The sequence below is a fragment of the Mycteria americana genome, chromosome 2 (assembly GCF_035582795.1).
Source record: "Mycteria americana isolate JAX WOST 10 ecotype Jacksonville Zoo and Gardens chromosome 2, USCA_MyAme_1.0, whole genome shotgun sequence".
NCBI lineage: Eukaryota > Metazoa > Chordata > Aves > Ciconiiformes > Ciconiidae > Mycteria > Mycteria americana.
Window position 1 is genome coordinate 149,063,026 of NC_134366.1, and position 17,364 is coordinate 149,080,389.

The 17,364-nt window shown below is 39.4% G+C and overlaps 1 protein-coding gene across 1 annotated transcript in view; it reads right to left on the reverse strand.

Moving 5' to 3' along the window:
* Positions 1 to 17,217, reverse strand: part of RAD54B (RAD54 homolog B) — a 68,947-nt gene extending 51,730 nt beyond the window's left edge. Inside the window, exons 1-3 of the mRNA XM_075494944.1 lie at positions 17,014 to 17,217; positions 13,703 to 13,856; positions 12,836 to 13,010 (exon numbers count right to left, since the gene is read on the reverse strand). Coding sequence (XP_075351059.1) covers positions 12,836 to 13,010; positions 13,703 to 13,840 — 313 coding nt within the window. The 5' untranslated portion in view covers positions 13,841 to 13,856; positions 17,014 to 17,217. The remainder of the gene's footprint in view (positions 1 to 12,835; positions 13,011 to 13,702; positions 13,857 to 17,013) is intronic.
* Positions 17,218 to 17,364: the final 147 nt, after the last annotated feature.

Here is a 17,364-nt window from a genome sequence, read left to right on the forward strand (position 1 = left end):
GATCAGAAGGTCTGAGACTTGGGTACTGGAGGGACCAGGACACCTAGGCACTGGCCACTGGTAAAGTCATAAATCCAGACCAGCTGCCAGAGAGACACAGTGCAGGTTTGTGAGGCAACTGGGAGACCAGGGGATCCAAGGACCAGCTACTGAGCAGAGTAAGAGTCTAAGGCCACTTGCTGGAGGGATCTGTATTGTATACGTATGTATTTTCCACAAACAGGCTTTCATCCCAGTCCACCAATGAAGGGAAAGGATGAGACCATTGATGCTCCTTGTGTTTGCACGAGTACTGTGTTTTCTGTATGGCTGGCCATATATACACATCTAGTGTGTACACGTGTGCCTCTTGGGAATACATCCTCAGCCTCTCTGTGGGCTGGACCTGGCCACAAGGAGCTGCAGCAGTCTCCTCTATACTGGGCTACCAGGTGCAGCAACTCCTAATATAGACCTATTTAAACTTGCATTACTTTACCACCTTACTGTTTAATGTTGCTAGAGAGACCAAGTTTCCACACTAATGCAATTATAGCAAAATACCGCTACAAAGATTTCTTTTGAGCAAGTGCCTGAAGGAATCAGTCTGAATTACATATTGTTCTGCAGGAGTGTAAAATAACCCTTGTAAAAATGAAGCTGGCTGCCAACCAAGAATTTTTCCTTCTTCCTCCCCCCCAACCCTTTTTAAAATAGCTCTGCTCATCAGCCTAAGGTCATATCAGTACTTGGATGAGAAATCACAGAAGGTGAGAAGCCTAGATATTAATGTTACGTACAGACTTTGAGCTAAAACAATAGGTGTAGTTCCAAGACAATTACAAAACCAGAAATGTTGCCGCAGTCCATCCTTCATCCTGCACCTTCCACCAACACTAGCACTTATGCAACACAGTGCACAGCCAGTTCAGGGAGATGATCCAGCTACAGACTAATCAAATTTTTTTTTTTTGGCAAGCATAGAGTTTAATAATTGGTTTAAGTCAACATAAATGTGGGATATTGCCAAAACAGGAATTTCTGCCTCCCCCCAACCCTGTCATGTTCCTGCCCCTTCACTGTGCTGACATGAGCACTCACAAATCTTCTGAGCAAGTCAGATCAGGGAACTGATTTGTCTGCAAATTAATCATTTTCTTCTGCGCTGGGTTAGTTTTAACCACCAGCAGTTCCCTGATCCAGTATGCCACAGGACAAATAACTCACACAAAAGAATACGTTGAAAAAGCTTCTTCAGACTCTATCTGGATCATTTTAGCAATATGGTTTGCAACGCATCCTGCAAAAACTTGTAATTAGCATAACTGAGGGGACAGCAAACCACAGGTAGCGGGGAGGAAATTCTGGACACTGCTGAAGAAGATAGTCATATATGCACCCATGACATCACTTCACTGCCTTCTATACTTCCTGTTTTAATCCTATGTGGAAGGTACAGCTCATTTTTCCTTCTTATTTTCAAGGTGGAATTCACTAATCTATTTAGAATTCTGAAAAGAAAAAAGTCTTGGATTCAGCATTTTTTTTTAATTTGCTTGATTCTTTCCTTTAAAAAAAAAAAAAGATGCTTCCCAATTTAAATGTTAATATTTAAAAACCCAGTTTTCAAGTGGATGAAATCTTCGTATCTGGAAGTTCATGAAAAATGGGAGCTGTGAGGTAAGATTATTTTTCTAGGGAAAGGAAAATTAGCATGATTATTCAAAAACCAAGCAATAGCCCCTCGCTAAGGTTGCAGAACTTCAACAGTTGGGAAATAAGACTCAAAACTACAGGTAACAGGTAAGTTCAGGTTTTTGCTGTGGAAAAGTCTAGAAATAATACCAAAAAAATGATACAAATAGTGCATCCTGGAGAGCTATCAAGAGATGAATGAATCACAGCTATAATATAGTCAGGGATTAAAGTAGCCAAATGACTATGAATTGCTGAAAAAGCTCAATGGGCCTAAATTTTACAAGTGACTGATTTGTATCATGGCCAATAACTGCATCAAGTGGCCCATGTAAATTTAGGTACATTATGAGGCAGAACACCCTGTAAAGGAGAATGTCTTAAATTGGAGGAGCATCTTGGATGGAGGGAGAGGAAGGATCCTTTCCAGAACTGAGGAAGAATCTCTCCATGACAGACTTAAAAAAAAACCAAACAAACAAAAAAACCCAAAAAAACAATCACTATAAGGTACATGATTCAAAGACAAAACACATCTGAGATAATTAAGGATGCCCTCAGAAAGAACGTATCTTTAAAGATGTAGTTTGGATCAGACAGCAAACTTGAATGTTGAAGGGAATGACGCTGGCTTAAGTGATTCAGGCTGGGACTGTCTAGTGCAAAAAATACCAAATCAACAGATAAAGGATTGCTAAACTCTGTGAAGGTGCTCTGCCCACAAAGTGGTAGCCCCAGAATAGGTCTGCAGGACATCTGTTCTTATTTAATAATCTGCAAGCAAACTAGCGCTGCAGAGACCTGGGTGTAGCATTTGCAATCACCTAGGAGCCTGAAAAATCATAAGAACAAGAGGACAATTGCAAGATTTGAATCAAAGCCAAAGTGAAACCCTGATACCCCTGTGCTTACGAGAAACTGTAAGAAGATTCAGCAGCTAGGATGGGCTATGTTACACATCACTGAATATACTGGGCTATACTAGCAGCAGAAACATTTGGCAAGCATTGAGGCAGTTGCTCACTCTTGCAAATGAATTTGGCAGCTGCATAAGATGACTTGAGGGTGTCTATAGGTAGCAAGGGCTGCAAAAGTTCCATTAGGTCATCATATAGTCCTCTTTACTGACACGACTGCAAGACAGTGCCAAGTCATTTGATCTGCCTGTCTTAAGAGCATGCTGCAGCAAACGGTGGGTGAGAAAGTTTTCAACTCCAAAGGTCTCTCATAGGGACAGTTGTTTCATGGGTAATCTCCAAAATTAAGGGTTGCAGGCATTATTCATTATGGAGAGGGTTGAGGATGACAAAGTTTAGTGAGCCAAAAGTTACAAGACAACTTCACCTGGAAGTTACAGTGCTTAAACACATTCTCTCCAGACTTTTTAGAAATACTTTTAGATCATTTAAGTTGTGTTTCAAATAGCTTTCTCATGTCACTTGATTTTTTTTCTCGTCTTCATCACACTTGCACCATGAATTTTGGAGTGTCTTGTTCTTATCCTTGCTGTACCTGAACCTCTCAGACCACTCCTTTCCTTTCTCCTGCACAATTTCTAAACATTTCTAAACCACTGTCCTGCATTGGGGGTGGGGAGAACAAGGGGAAGCTTTACCTCTTTTTTTCTGCATCTATTTCTGCGATCACCATCTAGCACGTATTAACTTCTAACATCTAACAGTTCTTGCAACTGCTGCAAGAACAAGGGTGCATGTATCTCCTGACAAGCACAGAAAACACAGAAGTTAATGATGTAATTATTACCTTTACACCACTCATTGAACTAGCCTGAATTACACATAGCCTACTCCAGAGCTCTTATCAGCTAAAATTCCAAGCATAAAACCTAACTACACTTCTGTGCCCTCTGCTGATGTAAGGCATTCTCTCAACATTTAGCCACTGAAACAGGAAATATTCAAATTAGACAATTAAAATGCACTCCATGCCAAATTTTAAAGAATTTATCTTCATCTCAGTCTGACCTTCCAGGGCCCACACATTCAGATCTGTAACCATCCTTCAAACTAAGTTTGGCTTAAAGCTACAGGACTCTAAATTATAATACTAAGTGACTATACAGCACCATGAGTTAGCTCTTCACTTTATAAGTCATGTCCTTAAAAAAAGAAAAGCTAAGAGCACCATTCTTTACAAATTCAGAAATGTGTCCAGTTCCTAATACATGCTTGTATCTTCTCTGAACCTCTCTTCAACAAGCTTTTTTATGAGTTATCAGAAGCAGCTGGGAAATACAGAAAAGATTTAAAATTATTATTTTCTCAGGATATTTTGCTTAAATTCTTAAATCCTCATTAGCAAGATAGGCTCTAGAAAAAGAAATGGTGTAAGAGAAGCCAAGTTTCTGCAATTCTCCCATCTTTTCATAGAGATATGAAAATTTTGGAGATTATGCTTTTAAATACTAACCTCAAAATACTTCCCCATACACTATTCCCTGCATTTGACATAGCAGCAGCTTTCTCCATTCTTCTAATTTTGCTCAGCAGATATTTTGAGGACAGTGAGATAACCATCTTACCACTACCTTGCTGATTTTAGGAAAGTCATATTGTGACAAAGCTTCTGTTTCAGGGGAAGACTTAAGGCCCAAAGCCAAAAGCTGGGACTGAACTCTAGTTATGCTGGCATGGCAACAAAGGGGATCCAAACAATAAGCATAGCCACAGAAAGATTTGGCAACTATCTTTGAAGGGATCCAGGCCAAGTCTGTAATAACACTCATGATAGCTCAAAAAAACCTTCAAGTTCCCTTCAATAAGGCATTTCTTGTCCCTCTACCTGAGAGCGACATTCTCTCCATCTTCCCTTAAATTCACCTTTGTATCAATTTGAGACAGGAGGGCTGGGGGAGAAGAAAAACCCCGAACCAGGACTTTCCAAAGGGTGGGAGAGTGGAAAAGAAAAACAGCCAAGAAATTTAGAATAGCCATATATTTCTCTTTTGCCCACCTTCACTCCTTACACACACAGAGCCTGATAATAGATTTTGATAATCAAGAAAAAAAATAAGAAACTATGGGTACAACTTCCCTCAGAATCAAAGAGAAAACTGAAAGAATTATTACTGCTAAACCTGAATCCTTGAAAATAGTCCCTATACAGAGTATTTCCTAAATTCCTAATTTTTAAAGTTACACTATTACATAATTTCATTTTCTATATATTGCAGACTATGTGCCGTGTGTTTGCATGCAACTCCCGGGAGGTAAAAATTATAATAATTATATTGGGATAGCAAGTTCACTTCCCAACACATCCCCTGCCACCCCTTGGAAAGGGGAGTTTCCTTTATATCTGCAGTTTCAACATTAGGTCTCTGTCTCTGCACAAGAAAGAGGATTTAAGTCTTTTTTGCTTGTTTACAAATTTTAATTTTCAATAACTTAACAAGTTAAAGAAAAATGCATAAAAGATTCTTATATTTACATGCACACATCTCTCTCCAATAGCAGATATATCACTACTCAAAGGTAAAGAACCTAGCAATTTATATATTTTTCATTGTAAAGAAACAACGACAGTTCCATTCAACAGGCAAGTTACTACTGCAAAACTTTCATTCCAACATTTTGGAAAATGTTGAATATCTTACATCTAATATAACTCTGTTTTTCTTTATTTTCTGACCATGTAATACCCTTCTGATTTCTAGTTTCCTTCCCCTCTCCTTCATTATCTCCATTTGTTCAAATACACACATCAGAGCACACTTAAGTAGGACAAATGAAAAGTATATTTCACTATCAATTCACTACCCTTTTCTCAAATGTGTGAATATCCTGGTTATATCATCAGCCATTACATAAAGCCTAGTTATTCACATGACAGCAAGATATGATCATATCAAATTATAAATTATGTTGTATTAACTGTGGAAATATCACACTAGAATTATGCAAGTCTGGATTTGTTTTACAGCAGCCTATTATACTGCATTGCAGATGGCTACCCCGTCCAGGAAAGCAGCTTTGCAGTCGCTGAATGTTATACGATATGTTGCCTTTGGTGGTGAAGCTGGTGTAAGTTCCTTCTTCCTATCTCACTCTTGGTTGCTAATTCTACTGCCACAGCATATCTTACCTCTCAGCAGGTGGGCAGCCCAAGTTCAAGATGAGTAACACTGGTTAGGAACGTGAACTTCAATAGGCAAGTCTATCACCTAAGCATACAATATTCTTTTGCTTGCTTTCAGTCTATGGCAACTGACTCCAAGTTATCTGACTATTGCTACAATCCAGTAAGGGTTTCTCCCCTGACAGACCTTAAAACTAAAGAAGTGGGGAAGTCTCGGCTGCTGCATTTGGTGCTTCTGAGCACAGAAATAGAAGCCCTTCAGGACAGCGTTCTGTTCCATACATAGTTCTGGTCACTACCACACAGAAGGTGATGAATCTATAAGAAGAGGAAAAAAAAAACAAAAAAAAAACACCAAAACCCAACCCCCAAAAAACAACCAAAAAAATCCTGAAGAGTCATGAGAACATGCAACAGCAGACTAAAGAACCTCCTCTTTTTTTTCTTTTTTTTAAAGTCCTGAGAGTTTTGAACACTTCAAGATTGCAGTAGTAAAGTTACTTTGCTAAAATGCTGTTCCCTGCTTTGCTGTCATACCATCTCCATGCATAACTGAAAACAATGCCTGACCACAGCCAAGGGGAAACCTGAGCATGCATAATCAGCTGGGGAAATGCTAGGGAAGGTCTTATGCCAGCAGCAAAGTAGAAGACATCATCTCACATCCCAAGGAAGAGCACCAAGCAAAAGGTGTTATCCTGAGGAGATGCCAGAGCATCCCAAAGCTGCAGACCAGAAAATGCAAACCATCTAGCACTAAATAATCACAGAAGACTCAGTGAGAAGTCTACCTGCAACACATCGACTGCTGTGCAGTGGGGTACTGGGCCAGTAGGTGACAATTTGCATGTATACCTATCCTGGTTGATATATAAATGTACAATTTTGGAACCAGTGTCAGATCAGAGATACAGACAATTTCTCTTCTGATACATTTACATCAATCTAGTTTTCTGAACCAATCCCCATCTCCTGAGATGAAATGATCAAACAGATACAGATGACACCTAAACAGTAAAGAAACTATCCTGAATTTAGAAACAGCTTGTCTATTCATTTGTCTATTTGCTATTATAGACTATTCTGTCTATAGCACTGCAGGGAGAAGGGGGTAATTTTAAATCACAAAGAGCTAGCAAAGTAATTTGATACTATTTCAAATAAGAAATTGTAACAGAATTTACGAACTTGTAAAATCTAGCTTGCAAACAATGCTGTAATAAATTATTTACACTAGGCATCCAGTAACACCTTAGTTGTACTAAGGTGTACTTAGTTATTATTAAGAGCTACAGATGTTTATGCAATATCTTTTACCCAAAGACTTAACTGCTTTACCAACTCTTTATAAAAAGATTTGAGGGGCTCGCTGAACTGCAGCCATACATGCAGCTCCACCACTAAAATAGACAGATGGTAAAACTACTCCTGACTGGAATATCTTTTCCAGTTCAAACTGTGAAGTGCAATAATAGAAATGAACGCAGTAACAGAAATCACAATTAATACTTCTACTTTTGCAGATATTCAAGTAATTCTAGCAATAATATGATTCATTATGAGATGTCAGGCCTGAATGCTTTTAAAGTTGCGTTGGCTAGAAACCAAAAGTAGGCAGTTAGACTGAAATCAGACAATGTGACAAATGCTGAAAATAATTTTTAATCCTCTGATTAAAAGTGATAGGCAATTGATTGCTACTGTCATAAGTGAATGAAAAGTGAGTTTTCTCTTATGATATTCAAATTAGTTGGTTAAGAGGGCTTTTATTCATACCAAGCAACAGGAGGTACCAGACTAACCTGTAACAATGTTGTAGAAAGCTGAAGGAGCCAACAAACATTCCTATTATGCAAATAAAACTGATTTAAATGAGCAAAGAGTCTAAACCTTATAGACCAATGTACCCAGTATGCATTAACATTCCAGAGAAGATAGAGAAAATGTATTCAAAACTATATGTAAATAATAAATACGGTTAATATCATAGGCATGAAAAACATTCAAAAACATCTGTCGAGAGACATAGGGTGAACATATTAACCCTGATATGAAATACAGTTACAATCTGCACTGTTAGCTCAAAGATAGTATTTGAGCATGACTTCTGACAAAGTTCCCCTTGGAAGATGCATTAACAGATGTTAGTGATGGATGAAAGACAAAGTACTCCTGAACCAAAAACCAAACAAGAGGTGAGCTGTAACAGAATGGGACTCTATATTCAGCTTTTCTGTTCGCCTACATCAGGTTCAGACGATGAAATCTCAGTCCAAATAGAATCTTGTGTCTAGGTATGCAGGTGAAAGAGCTATTCATTTCCACAAACGATATAGTAAGCCCAAAGGAAAAAAGAGCAACATTCTCCTAGATTAAAAATGCCAACAGAAAGCAAGCTGTAAACTCAGATAATAAGCACAAATTAAATTATGTATGTTTTATATAAATAAAAAAATATATATATTAAAAACATTAAGTTGAAGAAGGCACCATAGGTAAACACCTCAGTTCTGGCCAGTCTCGCTTACTAGCAACACTGAGGAGATACTAAGTATAATTCAGAGATCTGCCTGTCCATTTTTTCTTCAAATTCAAATTATTTGTGTTTTTTTGTTCTTGCTTATAGGTCCCTCAGAATGTAATGAAGACAGGTAGAAACCAACTTTTAAAAGCTGCAATAATATCCTTCCAAACAAATGTATGATTTTGTTTTCAATTACTGTTAAATAGTTTAGGAATGTTAAAGTGACTTACATTTTTAAAGAGCATTCAGACTTATCTGATAGAATTCTCTAGAGGCATGTGAGAAAAAGCACCAATGACAATGTCAGATAAATTACCTCCCCTCCACACATCCATTGTGTCAACAACTACTATATTCTGAATACAAAACAAAGGTACCAAAGAGATTGCCATGCTCTTTGCTTCTTAAAAACAAGCAAATACTGATTCACAAAGCAGTAAAGTTCATTTTCCTACAAAGATATGTATTTATGGAAATACATCATTTTCCAACTCATAATCACAATTAGTAAACTGCCTGTTGAACAACATGTTCGATATCTTACAGTTCAAACCCTGATATCACCAAATCTGTCTTAAAATTACAACACATAGGTAGGTTTCGCTCAACAAGAGTTACTACAATCTTATTAAAACATCTTTAGAAATATCTCATCTTGTAGAATTTCAGAGTCCCCTACACTTTACTTTTATTAGTGAAATTTTAGGAAAAAGTTTATTTTGAAAAGAAGCCTAGAAAAGCAAGTATTTTTTAAAGCTAGATATGCTATAATTTTTAGATTGATGCTATCTAATGAAATCCTTACTTGTCTACTCCAGGAAATGGACACCATGTGTCACATAAGTTTTTTTGAAAGAATGCGCAACATTTTCAGGGCTGGGTTTCAGAAAGATTAGCTCTATCAACAGTGCAGTTGTCCAGTCCACAGGTGTTTCACAAGAATTTCAATGGAAACCGGGTATTTATTTACACATTCCACTGCTGCACTGGAAACCTAAACACAGCAGCTTTCAGCATGATATAAAGCTAACAAACGGTTTATCATCTGCATTAAACAATATGGAGACAATAAACCAAAATAATGCATACACACAGACTTTTTCAATCTTTAAATTATTTTAATGCCCCTTTAACAGAGAAGTCTTCTTTAGCTGAAAAGACTGGCAGTCAGATATAATTCCATTACAATATTAATAATAATAAAAAACCCAAACTGACTCTGGCTTTCACAACTGGTTTCCATTACTTCTGAACTTCATACCAAAAACAGCTTTGACAAAACAACTTTTATTTCACACTGCAAAGGAGGTTATGGTTTACACAATCTACGTAATTGCTACATTAGCTGTAATGAATAGCAGACAAAAGTGACGTAAAGGGCAGAAGCTGTCTTGGAAAAATCTAAGTTATTAAGAAATTACTTGAGATTTAACAGAGCCTCGAATGCAGGATTGTTTTCACAGTACAGTGCTTGCATCACCAGTGAACCTGATGACCGTAATTAACATTGACATTAGATATCCTTATTTTATACCACATTTCATCGTAGCTTTACAAAGACTTGCAGGGTTAGCCCCATTCTACAGATATAGAAAGGCTTTGGCACAAAATAGCTTGTTCAGTCACTCAGAAAGGTAGCAGCACAACATGAACAGAAACAGCTCACCCAGTCTCACTCCATCACCTTTCAGTTATTTTTCTGAAGTCATCACAGAGAACTCATACCAGCTGCACCCGGAATTCATGATATTGAAAAAGCATTTAGTATCTTTTTCACTTCACAACATTTTTTGTTGGGAAGACTACTGATTTTCCCTCCAGGCCACAGGAAGATTATTTTGGAAATAAACCCACCAGGTATCTTTCAAGTCCACTGCTAGGCAGAACCAGCAGATGCAAACTTTTGGAGATGTACCTATAGGGAAGCAGGACTACTCAAACAACTTGTCCCATACACACTGAAAATTTTCTGCAAGTATGAGCATCGTCAGAAGAACTGGAAGTTACAGCATGCAGCAGATAAACACAAAAGCTGTAAGACCAGAGGCTCATAAGACATACAAGGAGGCTCAATTTTCCCACGTTAGATCTGCCAAACAGAGTGCATATACTCTGGGTCACAGAACATGATAATGGCAGCGTCCTCTTAGGGCTATCACAGGGGACTGATCAACCCCCATTTTCTGGGGATGAAACCCAACAAGAAGAGTCAATGGGAAGGGCTCTCCAGAGCACCTTACAGAACAAAGGGGGTTGCTGCCTACTGGGGCCTGGAACTCATAAGGTGCTAGAGGAGCATTTGGAGATACAATAAGGCTTATAATGAGATTTTTAAAGGAAAAAAACAAAGACAGGCAAAAGGGACAGATGATGGTGGTTCAGGAAGGAACAAGCATGGGAAAATACAGGGCAAAAAGGGACCAGCTTTAAACACGTGACTGGTGAGTATGCTTGTCCAGCAATGCTCTGCACCTTATTGCCACAGTCTGTCCCAACTTCTTATTAAACTACACTTCTAAATATTTTCCTGGGTGAAGAGACTCTATTCTGCATGCATAAGCATGTTTGGAAGTATACATGCCAGCAGCTGGAGCTGGACCACACACAGGTACCTGATGTCCCAGCAAGCGGAGAGGCCAGAGCCCGTGCATACTGCCTGGGTGCATTACGACAGTGTGTGACTGCTGGCAAACACTGAGCTGGACTAGCTGGCAAGTTGGATAAGAGGCTTGGGAGCCAAGCATCAGAGCAACCATGAGTCTGAGCCAGATACTGGAGAGAGCAGAGGGTCTGAGATTTGGCTACTTGGAGGGACCAGGAAGTCCAAGTGAGTTACTGGAGAGACCAGGACATCTCAGGGTTGGCTACTGCTAAGTCTAGCTACCAGAGAGACATGTTCGTATGTATGCATCTCTTGTGCACAAGGCAGCTGGGAGACCAGTGGATCCAGGAGCAAGCTACTAAGTAGACCAAATGTCTAAGACCAATTACGGGAGGGACCTGTAGTGTGTTTACCTGTGGGAGCACAGGTCTGAGTACCAGGAACTGGACTGGGAGCTGTGGGCCTTTGTGGTTCATATGCCCACATGCCAGCAGCTGGGGTGTTCATCAAACCAAGGAGCCAGCTACTGAATAGAATGTGTAAGATCAGTTACTGGAGGGATCTATATTCTCTGTGTATGTGTGTGTGCGTATATCTGTAAATAGATATACATATATTCATTTTCCACAAACAGGCTTTCACCCTGATCAGCTAGAGAGGGGAACAGGATGCATCCATTGGCATTGCTTGTGTTTGCATGAGCGCTGTGTTCTGTCTGTGTTGGCCTACGCTACCAGACGTGTATATGTATATATGTATCATACATATGCACGCCTGTGGGAATACATGTTCGGCCTCACTATTGGCTGGACCTTGGGACACGGAGCTATGGCAACTTTGCTTCTATCGGGCTTCCAGATTTAGCAACTCTTATCACAAACAAAATTAAATATAACTTTGTTAAAGCCTTCTGAATTATAATTTTCAACCATTATGGAATCAAGGTGATAAGCAGTCATGAAATGCTCTAGGTAATGAGTCTGAAGTTTTAAAAAAGTATTATCAATTAAATGAACCCTAAAACAAAGAGAAAGATCATTACCAATGTAATTAATTATGAGGAAACAACAGTGAATTAACTGTAAAACAGATGTTGAAATGCCTGAGCTGGCTCCAAGAGGAGTGATTTTCATCCAGCAATGTTAGTAACCCAGTTCAAGTGCAACACTTCCAAGATGCACTCGGCTCCTGAGGTCGTACACCTGCATTCACACAACGCAGAACATCCCTGCACTGTATCTGTGTTCAGGGCACATGAAGAGTGGGAAACAAAGATACTCAACCCCAGAGTCATTCAGGTCCATCAAAGCGCATTTGCGACACTTCAGTATCTTTGCAGCGCTTACTGCCTAGCTTTTCAGAGTAATATTCGTTACCGAAGGTAACAAATGAGTAAGTGCACACATGAATGCATAGAACCAGTTCTGCTCTGATGCTACACCAGAGTTAGCAGCCCATGCTTGAACCTTGAGTGCCCACTGGAGACACTGAAGAAAACAGCTCAGATCTTGCACTGAAGAAAAGAAACCCTCAAGAATTCTGAAAAACATTAATCCGCTCAGAGCAGTTAGCATTCTCTGCATGAGGCCAACAGGGTCTCCAAATTACAATGCTTTTCCACTATTTAGGGTATCCCGACTCTCGTCTTGATACTGCTCTGAATTAGTGAGTTGACTATAGTAGTCTTCTGGAAGACACACACCTGAATAGCGGCACTACCAACTGGCTTCTAAAACGTCAACTTTTTTTCCTTTTCTATTTTAAAAAATAATTTAATGTTTATTTCTTTCACTCTCTACCCAGTAGAACACCAAATAATGCCACCATTGCATGACTCTTACATTAGTATTTCCTAAAAGTTTAGTAAGTAGCATATCACTCATAAGCTTTGAAATTCTCTTATGATAAATGGCTGTAAATAAGAAAGAGCATCTTACCAGCTTTGGGCATATTTAGTGTTTTCGTTTCCACCTTGCTACACTTATTAACGCTGAAACATGCTTTTGTAGTCTTTACTTTTCCAGTTGAGTCCACAGACTGTGTAAAATTTGCATTTTGATTCTGTCCATCTATTTTAGAAACCAATGAAGCACTTCCCTCTTTCTCATCTGTCTGCAAAAGAGAGACAAGTTCACAATAGCATTTCCTTCATGCAGTTGAAGAGAAATGGAAAGAAGAGCAACGAGAAGGGATCTTAATAGATGCTAATCCTCATTATCAAACTATCTACATAAATATACATCCCTACACAAATATATGCATCCCAGTGTTCACAACAAAAAGCGCATGCAAACAATACCAAACACCACTTGTGCAAGTAGTTTATGAATTGAATTTAATCGAAGTCTTCTGCAGATAAAATCAATAAAAATTGTGATGCTTTTTTTTGGTTGATATTAAAGGTTTCAGAGAAAGTTCCTTGCAGGAAAACTGCAACTTGATGCACTGGCATTTCATTACCAAGTATCTTGGTTTTTTAACTGCTTTTGCCAAAGCATTCCAAACATTTGAATCCAACAAAGCCCACCCCAAGATGCAATCCATACCTCAGCCACACTGAGAATTGTATTTGGGCTCAAAACTGGTTACTTTTACTTATTTGAAAAATATTTTTCTGCATCCACTTCACAAGAGAGGAACCTACCTGAGAAGCAAGATACAATGTAGTAAGAGCAAAAGTATCAAAATCTATTCTGAACAGGCTGATTATTTAAGCAGAGGTTGTTTGTGGTGAGATCAGATGCTATCTTTTAGTAACAATGGTGTATGAACAAAGATACTTTTTAGTGCACTGTTCAGTTTACCTCCTTTAATTTCATTTCTTGGTCCATCTCCTTAGTTCCGTTCTCGAGACAAACTGTGATACCTTTTCCTGGTGGTATAAACCTTGGCTTTTTGGCTGCGTTTCCTAGCAGTTGACTTGGAGCTGCTGATCGCCTCATATTTAGTTGTAATGCTCTGGAGAGTGGAGGGAAAGGAAGGAAGCAGATAAAGACAACTGTAGTCCGAATAGGCTTTAAATATAAAAATAGATCCATAGATAACAATATAAGCACTATTTTAAAATAAAATAAAAGATAGCATAAAAGATTTTCAAATAACAATCTTAATTCACAAGCATAATACAACTTAAGAAAAAGTAGTATCATTGCAATGCATTGTTTATGTACCACTACAGCAAATTCTGCAGTTGAACACTTCCTTTTTCATTTGAAAAGCCAATAATGCAGTTCTCAATAGCAAGAAACGCTCTGGAGATGCGTGAAATAGGGCTGCTTAACAAACTTACACCAGTTTATAAAAAGAAAGACAATTTGAAACAGAACTAACTTGTCTAAACACTTAAAACATAATTTCAAAAAGCCCATTATTAGTGCACAATGAACAACAACTGTTGAAGGCATGTTTCATATCTGGGAGTAGTATTTTGCATTAAACAGTCAATTATATTGGTCATTCAGATTCACTGCAATCAGATTAGAATACAGCAGAAAATTATCTCAAAATTACAGTGGTGGTTATCACTCCATGTTATGTCCACTTGAACAGTGGAAAAGAACATATTATAGGTTTTTCCTCAAAATATAAGACCATTATTCCCTTAAAGAACCTCAGGACAAAACCAAACATACACCAATGTTAATATGAGAAAGCATACTTGCAACCACTAGAATAACAAGTTATAATCTTAATAATTCAAAGTAGTAGAAATACAACAAGAAAAGAAAATTGCAGTAGAATGACCCAGCAGCTGGAATGATGAAGACAAGCACAGTACAGCAATTTATGGAACATACTTTGGTTTAATTCTCTTAATGTAATACCAGTACATGGACTGTTTATTTTAATTGATCCCCCCAACTATTAGGTAAAAATAAACCATAATACAGGTTGCAAACACAAACTTCTCTACCTCTCTACTATCTTGAAAACGTTTGCATCCTGTTGCAACAGCCAATGTGTTTCTGCACTTTTTTGACGCTACTCTGCACTCCAGCGGCTTACTTGGGCATGACAACCTTTCTTTCCAAGATTTGCATAGTAGTAACGGAGTGCTGTTAGAATACTTGCAAACATGCAGACAATAACATAAGTACTGCTCTCTCCTTCATATCTGAACAATTAGCATATATGTAATGCTGTTACTAGATGTAAACCTTAATGGCAAAATGGCCTGAACTGTTATCACCATGCGGTTCCATGGTGGCTGTTATTAAAAATACAAGGAAAGAGGTTTCTTAACTGTGTCAACAGCAGCTCATATAAGTTAGCAACAATGTTAGCATATGAGGGAACTGGGGTTGTTTAGCCTGGAGAAAAGGAGACTGAGGGGAGACCTTATTGCTCTCTCTTATTGCCTGAAAGGAGGTTGTAGCGAGGTGGGTGTTGGTCTCTTCTCCCAAGTAACAAGCCACAGGACAAGAGGAAATGGCCCCAAGTTGTACCAGGGGAGGTTTAGATGGGATATTAGGAAAAATTTCATCACCAAAAGGGTTGTCAAGCATTGGAACAGGCTGCCCAGGGATGTGGTGGAGTCACCATTCCTGGAGGTATTTAAAAGACGTGTAGATGTGATGCTTAGGGACGTGGTTTAGTGGTGGACTTGGCAGTGCTAGGTTAATGGTTGGACTTGATGATCTTAAGGGTCTTTTCCAACCTAAATGATTCTATGATTCTATGAACTCTAGTTAACCCTATGCAATAAGGAAGTAGCTTGGTTATTATAACAGGAGTACCTGCAGTGTAAACAACTGATAGTCACTGTGAAAGCTGCAAAGGTGTCAAGAACCTTCCAGAGGAGCAGACTCTGAGTGGCAGCGCTGACCACAGCCAGCTTCAGGTGCCATGTGAATTTGAATAAGTTCTCTGCTCAATCCTATAATGCCTGGTGATGCTTGGGAAGACAACCCAGGCACCCCACAACTCTACACGAGGACTACGCATAGCATGGCTGAACTGCTACACTAACTGGGACCACTGCACTTCTAGAGCTTGTCACATCTCCCGTGGAACAGGGGAGTTGTGCAATTCATAAATTGCATGTATCTGTGATTAAAGTGTTTTGATTTCCAAATCTATTTGGACTTTACACCATCATTTGGTCTTAAACCACAAAAACAGACTCATTAAGAGATTTGCAAATGACTAAGAAATTTAAAGACATGACCCTTGATAACACAGTAACTTCACTCCCGTTAAATTTAAGAACATGTAAGAATATTACCAGTATTACCTACTTGCAACTACAAAAACCATTAGGGGGTTGTGTTTTTTAAAATGTAATATTGCTTCCAGCAATACATCTCCCTCTGTCTTCAAAATATAAGCTTTTATAAAATATAATAAAAATATAACATACAAAAAATAATAAAAGGTTTATATTTTGTATCTTTACAGTACTATACAGAAAAAAGGCCATTATGGACGTGCAACAACTTTTGGATGGGATCAGAGTAGGTGTAGCTAGGGCAAGGAATAGCTCCACATTACAACTAAATCAACTGACAAGCAAATATGCCCTTTCCTCTGAGACAACCACCAGTACATTGAATCACCCTGTACCTGCAATACCATTAGGTATGGTTGCAGAGAAACAGCTGGAGGTAACGAGGAAAGCACTGTTCCTGCCTTTTATTAGCAACCTAGCTTGACCAAATTAAATGTACCATGAAACCACATCCTAAAACGTCTCATGAATGCATCTGGTTTTACAAGCACTGAATTTTTCTCCTTAAAAGGTATCTTAACAGCTGCATTAAAATGAAACACATACACAAAGAATATTTCAAAATTTTACACATGCAACTCAACACAGTATGCATGGAGTCCTGTTAGAGGCAGTTACTTTAGCCATTTTAGCACAAATTTAACAGGCTGCTCTCCTGAACATTTGAAGAGATATTCCCGGCATAGACGACCAGGCTAAATGGTTTTTATAGGCAACTACGAAGATGTGACACAGGATTAACTTTTACTCAATTAAACTGCAGGCACCGAGTGCATCACCTTGGATATCAGTATTAGTGGAAAAACCACCTCAAATGCGTAATAACTGTAAGGATTTGGAGCAGGTCCAAAAAGCAATGCTATTGAAATCGCTACTAGCCCGGCCCACCTCGCCTCAGCCGCCCGGAAACAGCCGCTGGGATGGGAGGGGAGAGGGAGGGGGTCTCCCTGCGGGCAAGTACAGGGGCTGGGAGCGCCCAGCCGGCTCCTCCACCCCCGCGAGGAGAAGCCAGCAGGCCTTCCCCCCCGGTGACCCGCGGCAGGCGCCGCCCGCCCCCAGCCGTACCTCAGCTGCCGGCCCCGCCACCGCCGGCCCCGCCGCTCACCCAGCACTCAATTGTCCCGCCGCCGGCTCCCGTCAGCCCGCTGGCCGCACCGCGCATGCGTCCTGCGCAGCCCCCTCCCTCCCTGCCAAGTGCCGCTCTTCCCGCCAAGTGCGCATGCTCCGGGGCCGTGCGCG